Source organism: Mus caroli, chromosome 15, assembly GCF_900094665.2.
Source record: "Mus caroli chromosome 15, CAROLI_EIJ_v1.1, whole genome shotgun sequence".
Classification (NCBI taxonomy): domain Eukaryota; kingdom Metazoa; phylum Chordata; class Mammalia; order Rodentia; family Muridae; genus Mus; species Mus caroli.
The window spans coordinates 58,110,688-58,125,478 of NC_034584.1; the positions used below are offsets into that span (position 1 = coordinate 58,110,688).

General features: G+C 42.0%; 1 protein-coding gene across 11 annotated transcripts in view; it reads right to left on the reverse strand.

The window, feature by feature from the left end:
• Asap1 (ArfGAP with SH3 domain, ankyrin repeat and PH domain 1) overlaps positions 1–14,791 on the reverse strand; it is a 289,301-nt gene that overhangs the window by 107,203 nt on the left and 167,307 nt on the right. For all 11 annotated transcript variants that reach the window (XM_029469564.1, XM_021182730.2, XM_029469563.1 and 8 more), the window contains one exon: positions 9,459–9,531. In XM_029469564.1, the coding sequence (XP_029325424.1) occupies positions 9,459–9,531 (73 nt within the window). The remainder of the gene's footprint in view (positions 1–9,458; positions 9,532–14,791) is intronic.

A 14,791-nucleotide genomic window follows, 5' to 3' on the forward strand; every position in this document is an offset into this window, starting at 1 on the left:
TAGAACAGTCCTTCAAGGTACTATTTTTTTTTAAATTTATATTCTTATTTATATGCACATGTATGTGTCTGCTCATCTGTGTGTACATTGAGTGTGCAGTGACCACAGAGGTCAGAACAGGGTGTGAGGTTTCCTGAAACTGGAGTTATAAGAAGGTGTGGATTGCCTAATGTGGGTCCTGGGAAACAAACCTGGGTCCTCTGTGAGAGCAGCAGGTTCTCTTAACCTTTGAGCCATCTCTCCAGCCATGATGGTGCTGTTTCATAGGTAAATAAAGCTGAGGGATGCAGCCAGAATTGGAGAACAGCTACACTTGATTTCAAACACACCCGTCTGCTGACCCAACTCAGCAGAGCATCCGACATGCCAGAACACTGTGTTAACACCTACTCAGAATCCACTACATGAAAGGTTTAGGGTAAGTGTCAGGCACCCAACAGGCTTCTTTGTGCCTTAGTGACACCAACAATGCAATAGTTACAATTAGTTGGAATTAAGATTTTGGATGAGTCAATGTGTCAGAGCTATACTAAGTACTCCTTCTACGTCAACTCATCCAGTGTCCACAATTAAGTGCTACTGTTACATCCTCATTTTAAACATGGGAAAGGGTTGAGAGAGGCTAAGCAGTTTTCCTAAGGTCACATAGCTAATGAGAAGGCTGGCAGGACTGAGGCCTGGCCCTGCTCGCAACCATTTGTCCTGGCTGGGCTCTACTGCATCTGAGGACTTCTAATCTGAGCCAGATGCCAAGTAAAAGAAAGTCCTGGAAATTAGTTATCAGTTACTGTCTTCACTGCCTGGTTGTGACCAGATAACCAGACTCTACCTCAATTCCCTCATGTAGAGAGCTAGTCTAGTAAGACTCACCTGGCCACTGGTTACTAATTTGTCATAACGAATGGGACAGATTGTTTAGAAGAACAATAAGGCCACAAGACAAAACAAAGCATCAGGCTTCTTTGTGTTTACTGAGCAGTAGGACCTCAAGGGACATCACCAGAAGCCCGGTTCCAAGCACAACCACTAATGTGACTGAAGCACTTCTTGGTAGAGGTGCACTGAGACACGGAACATGGACAGAGTCTCAATTCCTACTCTGGTCCTCACTGGCCATGTGACTTTAGAAAAATTCCTTACGTTTTCAGAATCTTTAGTTCATATGTGAAATAGTATGTCTATAAAACACATGTCTATAGAATACATTTTTAAAAGTTTTACATTTATGCCAATAATCCTGAGATTGGGTTGAATTGCCAATATATTAGTGGTATCGTATATAAACTTAACATCATGGTATACTTTGTAGAATCCTGGTATATGTAAGCTAGCAATAAGGTATTAATATCTAGTTGGCATGGCCATTATGCGGAACTGAAGAGGAATGGCTGTATTGTGGCACATCCAGTATCTGGCATATGCAGGGTTTGTACTATTACTCATTTCAAAGTGAGTTTCACTTTCATGTCTTCCCACGTCTTCTTTCTTGAGAATCTGGCCTTCCTCCTGGGTCTTAATTCTCTTCTGGGGTCATGGGTCGTGACCCCATTGGTCTCACAAATCAGGTATCCTGTATATATGATCTTTATATTGCAATTTGTAACAGTAGCAAAATTACAGTTATGAAGTAGTAACAAAATAATTTTGTGGTTGGAGGTCACCACAATCTGAAGAACTGTATTAAAGTATCGCAGCATTAGAATGGTTGAGGAACAGTGGAATAAAGTAACATGTTTATCATCTTGTGAGCCACAGATTAGGTATTTGGAACCTATAGAGTCTTTCCAAATGTCTTTCCCCTGAAGTGCCACCACATTCCAGGTCTCAGTCTTCCTGGTTTAAAGTCAATATAAAGCCACCTTTCACTTACTCTTCGTAGCTTACCCCGTTTGTGACATATGCAGTTCCCAGAACTCAGTCTGCCTGCAGTGAGTGCTCAATAAAATGCTATTGTGTGTACTGAACAAATAATGTTCCTGCTCTCAAAAAAGGTTCACCAGTCAGGTGCCAGGCACAGTAGCTGGAGTACTAAGGCTACATAAGCTGCTGCATACACTGTAGTGCTGGAGCCTGGGAAAAGGACCTGTATACACATGATAGTACCATTATAACCTTAAGTGCTTGTTTTAAAAAGTGTAATTCACATGCAACTATAGAGATACACAGATAGATAGAAACTGTAACTTCCTCTTCTAATCCTACCTCTTTCTGTGTCAACACATACACAAATACAGGCACTTTCCTTCTTTTTCATTTCACTTTTTATAAAGCCCAATCAGGAATCATGCAGAAGACACCAAGGCTTCCTCTTTTCCTACTGAATAAAGACCGAGAGAGTCAACATAAGCACATCTTAATAACTATGTCAACTGTGGTTATTTCACGACAAGCTGAAGTGCTAGTTATATAACAATTCCTCTACTAAGAATCTTCCAAGTTGTTTGCAGCTTTCCCCACCAAAGCCCAACACTTCAATAACAACCCCCAAACACAAGCTCATGCGGGCTGCTGCTCTGTCTCTGCAAAGATATACATAAACACAGGCTTCCAGGGGATGTGGACATATGTACACTCCAGTACTGCAGCAATGCCCATATCACAGAGACCTTTCTCTAAAAAGTCATTAGCACCCAGAAGCACTGTCCTTCTTAATTGTGCCTCACAGGCATGAAAAATAGAACCTCAAAGAGCCTGCTTTTCTGAATTTACTGTCTGTTAATATCTCCTCCTTCCTTTATTTTCTTAGTGTAGTTCTCACCAGTCTGCAAGCAGACTGCCTTATATGGGGTGGGGGTGGGGCTATCTTTGTAGTATGTGTTGCTAATTCTTCTGGTCTTCATTCATAATTCCTTTCTGATATAGACCATAAATTTAGAAGGTCTTGTGTCTGACACAGGTGCAGAAATACAGTTCCCCATCTTTTTGTCAGAGCTCCTTTATAGGAGCTTTCAGATCTACCCTGACAGGAGGAGGGGTCCTATTCCTATTCTCTTATCTGATACTGCAGGATAGAGCACAGACAACACTTTTCAGAGCTCATTACTAACTTCATTTTCTATTGGTCAATGATGAGAGTGTTGTTTCATATAAACACGAATTCAAAATGGCAGAAGTATATTTATGGTTATATCAGAAATTGTTGGAAATTCTGTCCTAATATTTCAAGCAAAAACTTAAGCAAGCAATTTTTAATGAAACTCATGTCAGCAATTCAAATAGTAATTTATAAAATCAAACATTCTAACTGTGTAATCCAAAGATACACTAATTTGACATTTACGTGTTGAGCAATAATGGTAGGAAAATATTCAGTCTTGGCTTTTTTTTTTTTTTTTTTTTGAAGGCAAACTGGAGCACTTCAGGTCGTATTTGGTGGCACTGCATGGCATGACAGCGGTGTCCACACAAAAGTGCCCATGTGTGAGCTTACAGCTTGGCCTGCAGTAAAGCCATGCAATCCAAAACAGGTGAGTACAGACAGGAACACCTCAGATTCCTCCATGCTTCATTTTGAATTAATTCTTGGTTGCTGTGCAGTAAAGAATACTTTATCATTGATAAATGTCCCACAATCTTAACATGGGGTGTCTCAACCCAGTTTAGGAAGCCACACATAGGCTAAGACCAGACTGGAGCACTTACGCTCCAGGAGTGATAACTCGGCAGACTATTTTTGAATGTACGCCCTGTCTTGTCAGGCATGTGAGAGCATACACTCGTAGTGATGCTCATTTACTTAAATAACAGGTGATACGTTACCTGATTCAAAATGCCTGTGAAAGAGCGAGGATTCCAGGGAGGCCCAGGGAGAACACCACATGGGGAAGTAGTGCCCAAACCAGCCTGTGCTGCCCTGGGTCTGTGCTATACTTAGAACAGCTTTACGGGAAAACTGAATGGCAGCTCACAGAGATAAAATCATTCAAAAGTGTGGTCAAAGAGCAGCTTGGAATGGGAGGCCAGGTACAGACATGCCTAGAATCTTGACCGTAATTTTCCAGGAGGATCTGGTCAAGGTTTTGAAAGGTTGTCATTAAAGATAATTATACAGGGTCTGGAGAGACAGCTCAGAAGAGAACTGGCTGCTCTTCCAGAGGACCCAGGTTCAATTCCCAGCACCCACAGGGCAGCTCACAACCATCTGTACCTCTGGTTCTAGGGAACCTGACATTCTCTTCTACCTTCTTCTGGTATCCAGTAAGCACTGAGCATGCACGTGTACATCCAGGCAAAATAATACATGTAACATAATAATAAATGCAGTTATTATCCATATAATTAAAAAGTCAAACACAGTAAATTTCCTAAACACAGACTGATTTTGTAGCCGTGATTTTTATCCTTTTCAACTGAACTATTAAAATATTAATTTATTTTATCTATTTATGCCTGTTAAAAAGATCATAATTAAAATCAGCATTATATGATATATAGTCAAACACTGGGATTAACTGCCAACTCTATTTACAACCTACTTTATGCTATGTCTGAACATTTGAACCAAGTGTTTAGAAAAGCAGCTGAAATTAAGTTGCTTGCTTTGTAGCCACTGAGAAATTTATTGTTTTACCTTTAAAGCCTTAGATTTATTTGTGAGATCTATGAACTATTTTTTAAAATAAATAATATAGCCGAATGAAAATTTAGAGAACACCATGTGCTGATTTTGTCTTAACAGACCACTAGATTTCCTTCCTAAAATCACTCACTAGCAACTCTAATGGAAAGGAAGCAGGAGGAAGAGAAAACAGGACAGCAACATGTGCTTTCTCTCCTGCAGTGGAAAGGTGGAGCCAGTTTCCATCAGCCTAGCTTTGCTGCAGAAGGAAGGCTTCCTTGCTCACACTGGGCAACTACAGACCACCTTTTCTATTAAAGTGAAAGGACTTAGAAAGAGTCCCATCTTTCAGACTGACAATGTTACATATTTCTAGGGGGTGCCATATGTTGTCAGCAAGTTAACATTTATTCCAAATACATCTTGACAAACATTTCTAAGAAAATCACCACACAATAATAAATAATAAAATATACATTTCAGTGGTGTATAGAGATATGTCTATATCTACCTAGCATGCCTGAAGTCATGGGCTAGACCTCCAGTATTGAGTCAGGCAGGTGTGTTATGTCTAGTCTCAGCGCTTGGGAGGTGGAGGCAGGAGGATCAGAAGTTGAAGGTCATTACACACATAACTAAGTAACTACACAGGGAGTTTGAGATTATCCTGGGATGCATTAGACCCCAAGAAAATAAAGAAAAATAAGATGAACAGTTCAGTCTGAGATCTAGTAATATAAATATCCTGGGCCTTTACTCCAAGAGAAAAGGATAAACAACTACATTAAGGTCACAACAGAGCCTGTTAAGAATCGATTACTGTTCTTAATGCATCTGGTAAAATAATCCATTCAGTCTGATCGAGTCTTCTGCTTTATAAAAACACAGTATGTGTCATTAAGCTCCCTTTTCTGAAGTCACTCCTGACTTGCGCATGACCACAGGGGTGGCAAGGCTGCCGACACTAACCCTGCCAGCTGCCCACGTGACTGTCAGCTTATGCTTCTGATGGGAGGTCTCTCTCCATCGGGTTAGGTAGGTGGGTAGCTTCTCCTCCAAATCAAAATGTCAGAACAGGGCAGATGGAGAACTAGCACTCTGATGAGCTAACCTTTGAAATCACAGGGAATTATGCTAGCACTTCAGTCAAAAGAAGGGACTTTCTAAGTCTAACCTTTGAAATCACAGGGAATTATGCTAGCACTTCAGTCAAAAGAAGGGACTTTCTAAGTCTGGGTCACACTCAAGAAGGGGGAACTATGCTTCATCTTTGTAAAAAACAAACAAACAAAATCAAAAATATTTAATAGACTTTAAACCCTTTCCAGTGCTTAGGAAAGGGTAATTTTAAATTAATTACCAAAAGTAAAGGGGGCGGGGGAGATAAGAGCTGCACGGACTAAATCACAGATTAATAAATTAAGGCTTTAAAAACAGAAGGAAGAGAAAAATACCTAGGATTGCTTTCTCTTGGCCTAAGACATTCTCAGGTTTTGAGTTTTGCATGTATTTTTAAGTACTCCAATACACATCAAAGATAAGAGAGAAAAATTTCCAAAATGATTTCCAAACTTAAGGTCTTCCATGAAGATAACGTTTTTCAAGAAATATTTTTTTATTCTACATTGTTCAGTAATCAGTACTGTCAAAGCTTACGTGTTAAAAAAAAAAAGAACACATTTTATAAACATGATCCTTCATAATTGCCGAGTACTTTTCAAATCATTTTAGGAAGGTGAATGGTTGGTAATCTCCAATCAGAAATACAAAATGTTTCTTAAATCTCTAAGCATTATTGAATGGGATTTCTGTCTCTTAAGAGCTGTAAGAAAACAAGGAAATTATGAAAACACATTGGGAAAGAATCCCAATGATTGGCCTCTTACGGCTTCTCAGGATGAGGCCAAAGTCACTGGGATAGGGACAGTTTGGACTGCACTTTGAATATATCATGGAAAGATATAAACCACTTCTGTTTTCCTCACTTAACTGTACTTCTAAAAGATTAAATGTCACCTCTAAAGGATTAAGTGTCACTATGCTGCCCAAATCCCCTGGTAAAAAAAAAAAAAAAAAAGCTCACTGTATTTTCTTGGCTTATGACTACAAAGGCAGCACTGGGTCCCAGTAGCCCATGAGGAGACCCAAGCCATCTGAGTTTACCTCTACACTTCCTACCACAAGTACAACTTCTATGTGATCCCCATCACAGAACCACAAGGTCAACCCACAGGTCACACTAGCCACAGATTACAACTGAGTGACTCCCTCACTAATGTTCATGGTAAGCAGGTACTTACAGCCATTGGAAGGCAGCTTCCCAATGAAGAACCTATCCGGTCAATATACAACAGGCAACTTATTATATACTTAGTGAGCCCTGTCACACAGCAGGTGAAGGTGATGAAAACAGTGTGTGTAATGAGCAAGGCTGGGGCCACGAGGCTCTCATCTTCCTCCCAAGTGTGGTACTCTGGGTAAGTTGTCTGGCTTAGTCTAGAGGATAGCATCAGTGCTTAGTGGCCATGTTCTCTGACAGGCAGTCCTTTAGCACCCTGTCATACTACATTAGATCCCCAGAATCTCTTTCTGCAGTCAAATATTGTCCTTGAGCTTAACAAGTGTGGCAAAGCTACATTCTTCTTTTTGAAACCTGGGTATAGTGTATACAGTATAGAGTCTAGCAGTATATATGTGCTATTCTTCATTTATGAATCCCATTCATTTAATGTTTTTCTAAATCCCAGTAAGGCTCCTGAGCATCATCTTATACACTGTAAGTGTATTTTATGTCACCTCACAGCATGAAAACGAAGGTAACATTTCAGACATCAGAGTAAGCTTAACCATATGAACACCACTCATGTGAGAAGCTAAACAAAACAGAACAAAACGGAATCAGTCCCTCAAATGGATGCCTTGTGGCTTTTCTGGTTACTCTCAAAAAGCTACTCCCTACAAAAGGCCCACCACATTTCAGGGGTTTACCAGAATGAAGTCAGAGACAGAAGTTGTAAATTAGGTTTCAACAACATCCAGGCACTCCAGATTGAGACAACTGTGATTGCTGATCTGAGATGTTACATCTGTGGTCAACTAAATTCCAAACATCTGGGCACACCTGTGAGGACTTCTTTTTGGGTCACGTGAGGTGACAAGACCCACCTACAGTCCGGCCACATCTGCTGGCGCCAGCCCATATAAAAGAACGTGGAGGTGGGAATTTCTGCTTCCTGCCTGTGTGCCCTGGCTTTCCATGGAAAGGGTCATCCACCCTGCTGCTGAGGGGTCCTTCACAGGTATTAGACCCTACTTCTATATTTAAACAGAGCAGAGACATCCAGCCTCATGACCTAAACAACTACAGGATTCTTGCCATTGCCATCAAGAGACAACCATCGTTGAGCTGGATTTACTGACTTTCCACAATATAATACAGAAATTAGGCACACTAAGTCACCTCCCTCAACAACTGTTTAATACCACCACAAACTGGAAGCCACTCTAATAAGTCCCTATTAATATAAACATATTTTTATATTATGTTCATATTAAACATAAATGTTTTTATTCATTCTATCAGTTTTGTTGATTAAAAATCAAACCTGGACTTATCAAACAGTCATTAAGTTATCTGTGTTATTTAAATAAATATCTTATAATTTTCTTGAAATCAGAGAAACGACATAGTGGCATAAAACATGATGATAATATTGTACAATGTTCTAAGGAGTGGGGCGGGGGCTGACAGGAACAAGCTTCCCCTCAGACTAGTGAGTCTAAGCTCTCATGGGGGATGAGGTCAGGTTCTGCCTTGTTCACATTCCTTTCAGCTCTATAGCTGTACAATAATAACATTAAGAACCCTGAACTTACTGAAACTTCAGTGATATAATACAGAAATGAGGTACACTAAGTCCTGTAACAAGTCTCTAAAGGTCCCACCCCATGTACAGAAAGCCCAGTAAGTAGTTCACGGTAGTTTTCTGTTCACGGTTGGCTTCAAAGCAAGCGCTCTTTCCTTCACAGGCAGCCATCTTCCCCTTCCAGGCTTTCTGTGCACTAGAGACAACTGATGTGTTAGGGAAGTGACTTCCTGCAAGTAAGCTGTGGCTGCAAAAAAACGGTATCAAGGTGACTCAGAGACCTTGAAACATTCGTCCCAACCCTTTCCTGGGGGGCTAGAGCCTACCACTTCTCATGGGTACCCACTAATTTAATTTATGTGGATTTATCATATAATTAAAATACTAAAATATTTACATTATATAAATAATATTCATGTATATAGACATAAATTATATAAATAATATATAATATAATTAATAATTCATTATTCTAAAACAAAATGATGTTGTTAAGAGATGTTGTTACAAAAAAGTAATGATGTTGTTACAAAAAAGTCTCTGGACCAATGTTAAAACATTTAGTTACCTAAGTTCTCTGCCATCATTTGAAAATGACAGTGGGCAGTCAGTGAAGGTAAGAATTTTAACCTTTCCCCTCCCTAACTCCCCTGCAGGGTCCATGGTCAGGACTGGTTCTCAGTGTGTACAGTCACACTCAAGAAGGAAGAGACTATTTCATGTTTGACTGAAGTTACCAGATCACAGGCTGAGCAACCACACCAAGAGACTGTAGGTACCTCCTGCCGTCTGTGATAACCACCAGCCTCCATCCACTCTCCCGAGTTCTTAAGACGATACTAACAGTGACTTATACTACAGAAACAACGACTGGCTTCGGCTGATCGTGGAGATGGGGACAAGAGGAGAGAAGCTCAGTTCTTTGGCCTACTTATCTTTGTCACCTGTTAAGGTCTTTTGTGAATAGCCTACCGTGTGACAGAGAAGCTCTGACCATTATTCATGAGTTGTGGGAGGATTAGTTAAGCACTTACCTTGACCGGAATTATATATTGCTTTTACAGATTTCTTCACTTTCTGTAGGGCTGTTCTATCTTGGTCTAGAGCCTAAAAGAGAAAGAGAGGAAAAGGGGGTTAAAATTTTTTGGTACATTAAAAAAAAAAATTCACTCACAACTTCCTATGTTCTGTAGAGCACAGTGCAGCCATCTGTGTCTGGTGTTGTATACAAACGGAGGGTCACTACACAAGGCTCAGTGCTGTGGGAGGTAGTCAGTCTGGTAGCCTGTCAGTAACCATGCAAAGAAATTGTAGCAAACCTTAAGAACTGCTTCCTTCTTGTACAAATTCATGGCCTGGTAAGGGAGAAAACACCCTTATGGTACAATGACACGATACCTGTTGAACCACACTGCACTTAGCATGTGGTGTAAATACACCCAGAAATTTTTTTTTGCTTTAGTATAAAAAACAGGAATGATCTTTTCATAGTACTTCTGAAGCTGACAATTTCTTTAATTAAAAAAAAATCCCTGTTTATTAAAAGTAAAGATGAAAGTGATGATGAAACTGAAATCCACACTGCCTCAGCTTCCAACGCTGAAGTAACAGGTATGTACACCAGCTGCTGGCTGACTCCCCATAAGCACAAAGCCAGGACCATGTGTCACTAACAGATGATAGCTGGAAAACCGCCATGTGCCTGATTCACAAATGCATTTCTGGCCAGCATCTCAGCCACTGTATACAGTGTGTGTACTGTGCCACAGAGGCCACGGCATGTTCTACCAGGTGGTTTTAGGGTAGAGGTAAGTCGGAAGTACTGTAAGATAACCCACTTTTAATATATACTCAGTACAGAGCTTATACAAATTATCCCACATGATTCTCAGAAATAACTTGTAACATACATACTACTATGTCTATTTTATAGAAAACAGAAGTTTAGAAAGCCCATTCAGTCTGGGGTGACACAGCTGGAATTTGAACAAAGTCATGACGACCTCCAACCCTGCCCAGTTCTGCATTCTGATCTGTAAGGAGATGAAATGGAAACCTGTAAGTAATCACTGGGAGGGGGCAACCTACCATTCTCAAGAGAGGAGACCTAAGCAAGCTGATTCTGAGTGTCATGGTTACTGTTGACTGTCAACACGATGACTCAGAATAACTAAGGGACAAGCTCTGTGTGTGTCTGTCAGGGTTTCTAGAGAGGCTTGAATGAGGGAAGACCCACCTTGAAGGTAGGCAGCACCATCCTATGGACTTAGGTCATGGGCTGCATAGAGAGCAGACTTGGGAGCTCAGCAGACATCACACTCACTTCCTGATGGCAGGCACCCGTGCTCAGCTGAGGGATGTTCTTGCTCTCACTATGGACTGCGTTCCCTCAAATGCTTCAAGCCAAACTCAACCCTTCCCCCTCCCTTCCTTTTTTTTTTTTGTCAAAAGTTTTGTAATAGTCACAAGAAAAGCAACCAATACACTGCTAATACAAGAAAAAGGAGAGACTGGGCAGGAGTGTGCCCTCTGATGAACTGTGTGAGCCCACATCATTATCAGCATATATCTTTACATAGATGTTACTGATTTTCCCCCAGGGAGGAAAAAAGCCCCAGGTGTGAGAAAAAGCTTTGTCTCATGTCCCACATCGACAGGAGAAACGGCCTATGTGTTTCTGAGTGCTCCCCATCTGCCGTGGAAAGCATGTCTGTGTGTCCCTGGACCTCCATGTAATTTCAGAAAGAGAGACAAGATGTACTCTCAATTCACCTGGCAGTTCAGCTCCAGGGTCTATGCAGAGAGAATCACTTCAGACTGCAATGCCTGTGGGTATTTGGAGTTATCAACTCCAATGAGCAAAGTCTGAGGAAGATTTCAAAACACTGTATGAGACACCATGTAGTTTCTTACAGGGCGAGGGGTGTACTAAAGGGAGAGGCAATGTCTCAGAATTCATTTTAGATGCTTTCTCAGCTCATCCGCTCAGGCAAAGAACTCATCAACAGAGCGCAAATTCATGTACTTTTAAAAGATTTTTAAGAGCATTTCATCTGTCAGGTACACCCACAGCTAGGTCTGAATGATGCTTTTTTTTTTCCATTTATTTATTTTTGAAACCTTTGTAATTGCCCAGTGGCAAGAAGCAGAGAAGTAAAAGTATTTTTATGAGTCCCATACTATAGAGGGCTAGATAGATGGTGTTGTCCTTCAGTTAAAGCAGCCCCCCTCCAGAAACAACACCTCCAGATGTGCTAAAAGGTTCCATTCCCTCAAGTGCCAAACAACTGCAGAGACTGCCTGAGAAATGTCACATGAGAGCTGAAAGAAAAAGAGGTACACACAGGGTGGACTCCACAGCTGCATAGACACGTGACAAGATATGTGCCTACAGCTCTTACTGTGCATCTGAAGCGAGCCACATCACAAGGGCAAGAGCAAGGCAAGACAGGAGGGGCGACAGGAGGGCGTACCAGTAAGCAGCGCTCTGGAGCTTCTGCCTTCAGCTCCTGCCCTGATTTCCTTTGATGATGGCCTGGGGTGGAAATGGGCCAAACCCTTCCTTCTCCCATTGAGCTGCTCTTGGTCACTGTAGTTTGTCAACTAAGACAACCACTCTCGGAGGTTTGAGAGAATTCAAGTTGACCTTGGGAGCGACCATGCCAGAAGTAGACCTGCCCCTTCCTTCCACAGAGAGAATAAATGGAGTAGCCACAAGAGAAACACCCGAACAAGTCTGAAAATACTTATCATTTCTAGCAACTAGAATTCAGTTTTATGAATTCATTCAACCAATACACATTAGTAATTGGAGATTATGTGTTAGGACAGAGACCTCAAAGTGAGTGACGTGTAGTCAGTTTATATAAGGTATACTTTGGAATAGCAAACTCAGTTCCAGGGGTTCCCGGATACAAAGAAGGAAGAGTGAGGAGAAGCAGAGAACTGACCCTCCAGTGTCTGCTGTGTGCTAGGCATCCCCCATGGCACCGGCACCTTCAGCACTTGTTCACGGAAAACGACCCTTCCCTGTCCCTGTGCTAAGCAGCAAGGGAGATGAGGAAGCAAGCATCAGAGACAAGCCAAGGCAGCAAGCAAAGCAGACACAGGGGGCTAAGTGCAGGGACTGCACTAGTCCAGGTGAAGCCGAGGGGGCTGTGACGCAGCTTGTGTGTCATCCCACCTGGCAGGTAGGGGAGGTTCAGTTAGGAGGCAGCAGCCCAGAAGACCTGAGTACAGGGGAGGAGACACAGAGCAAGAACAGCTTCTGTGAGAAGACGAAAAGATGTTATCATTTGTTAGTTTCAAGATTAGTAGGAGTCAAGTGAGGCCGCTAAAAAAGGGAAAATCATCACCCTAAAATAAAAGTTGATTTGCATAACGCACCCCAAAAATGGAAAGTTGATGTATCATATACAAATAAAGGCTTTAAGCTGTTTATCTCACTGTTGGAGACTATTAAAAGAATTTTGAAAATTTAAGCTCTCCAGATATTTAATAGTCTCTGTTGTGCCTACAGCAATGGTTGCTCAGAGTGGGTGGGGTGTGGCCCAGGGAGAGGTTAGTAGGTAGTACACTGCTAAGTTCTGGGCCCCAACTTGACAAGTTACTTCACAGTTCATAACTGTGGCCAAGTTTCAACCAATCATTTTCAGTGACAAATTGTAAATGGTTCCAAACAACTATTCCATGTCAGAAAATAACCACTAAGCTAACAACGACCTTCTACACCAAAGCAAAGTACAACACAGAGCAATAACTGACGTGTGCTCTCCTGTGCAGATGGGTAGACATCATTTACCCGACGAGGCACACACTCTGAGGAGTCGGAAAATCTGGACTAACACTCAGCAGACACTGCAGCATGCTTTGGCACTGAAAGCATCTGAAACGACGACGGGTCTGCAGAGCCTCACTGGCACCCCATGGCACTGATGCTTCTCTACCATGAGCTGGTTTACAATCCTAGCTCTTAGTCTAACCACATGCAAGAAGCCCCTTCTTAACTAAGATAAATAAAACAACATGGTGGGGGGAGGGGGCTGGGTAGTAGTACACGTAGTATTTGTAGAATCACTTCCTGAAGGCTTATTATGGTCACAACAGACCCATGTCTCATACTACCTTTCAAAGGTCAGTCATTTCTATGATGGGCCAATCATAAGATGACTTCATTTTCCTTGGGGAAGGCACGAACATATTACCAAGGAACATCTACTGAGGTTGCAAAGAAAGCCTTGTACAAGTCCCGCGTGAAACAGAGCAATGGGAACTGCAAGGAGTGAAGAGCCTGCACCGTCCCTTCATGTCCACATCTATAGACGGGAATGTAATCCTAAAGGGCAAGAACTGTTGGAGCAGCAGGGGTCGGCCCGGGCCAGTTGTCTTATCTAATGTTCAAACCATACTGCCATTTGTGCAGACTACAGTATCTATCAACTTGAAGAGAGAAACAGATCCTCTTCAAAGCCCTTGGTTAACCTGTCACCAAGTTCAGCCAGATGGGGACTTTATAAAGAGAATCTAATCCTAGTTAGAAGGAAAGGTCAGGATTGAACTTTCAAGAAATCTCACTCCCTGCACTGGTGGCCTACCTTGTGGGACATGCTACCCAGTGTCTCGTCGTCACCAGCAGCAGTGCCCACAGCTGAGGAGCTCAAAATGTCCTACCAATCCTTCCAGCTGATGATAGGGTCAGTCTTTAAAGCAGCAGAGCTTAGTTATGGAGCTGAGAACTACTGTGAAAAGAAACGTGATGCTGTGGCCGTGAACACAGGAAAAGAGGCCATCTAGACGCGGGCACTTCCTGTCTGGCTATCACCTATTGGCTTGGTGACTGTGTAGTAAGCTTAAGCTTCAGATACTAAATGGTGTTGTTGATGCTGTCTTTGTACAGCTGGTTGAGTTGCTTTTCCCCTCCTCAAGGACCCCAAATTCTTCTCTTAGCCCAATTTACCGTCTATGCTACATAGTTTTACATCAATTTGACACAAGCTAGCATCATCTGAAAGGAGGTTACTTCAGTTGAGAAAATGCCCCTGTAAGATGTGGCTATAGGGCATTTTCTTAATAGTGATGTAGTGGGTCCAGTCTATTGTGGGCGGTGCCATCCCTGCACTGGAGGTCCTGGGCTCTATGAGAAACCAGGCTGAGCATGCTATGAGAAGCAAGCCAGTAAGCAGCACCCCTCCATGGCCTCCGCATCAGTTCCTTCCTGTTTGAACTCCTGTCCTGACTTTCTCCAATGATGGACTAAGCCAAATAAACCCTTTTCCTCCCCACCTTGCTTTTGGTGCTATTGTTTCATCCCAGCAATAGAAACCACAGCTAGGACACCATCCTTCTCCATACTGATAATAAATGCTAG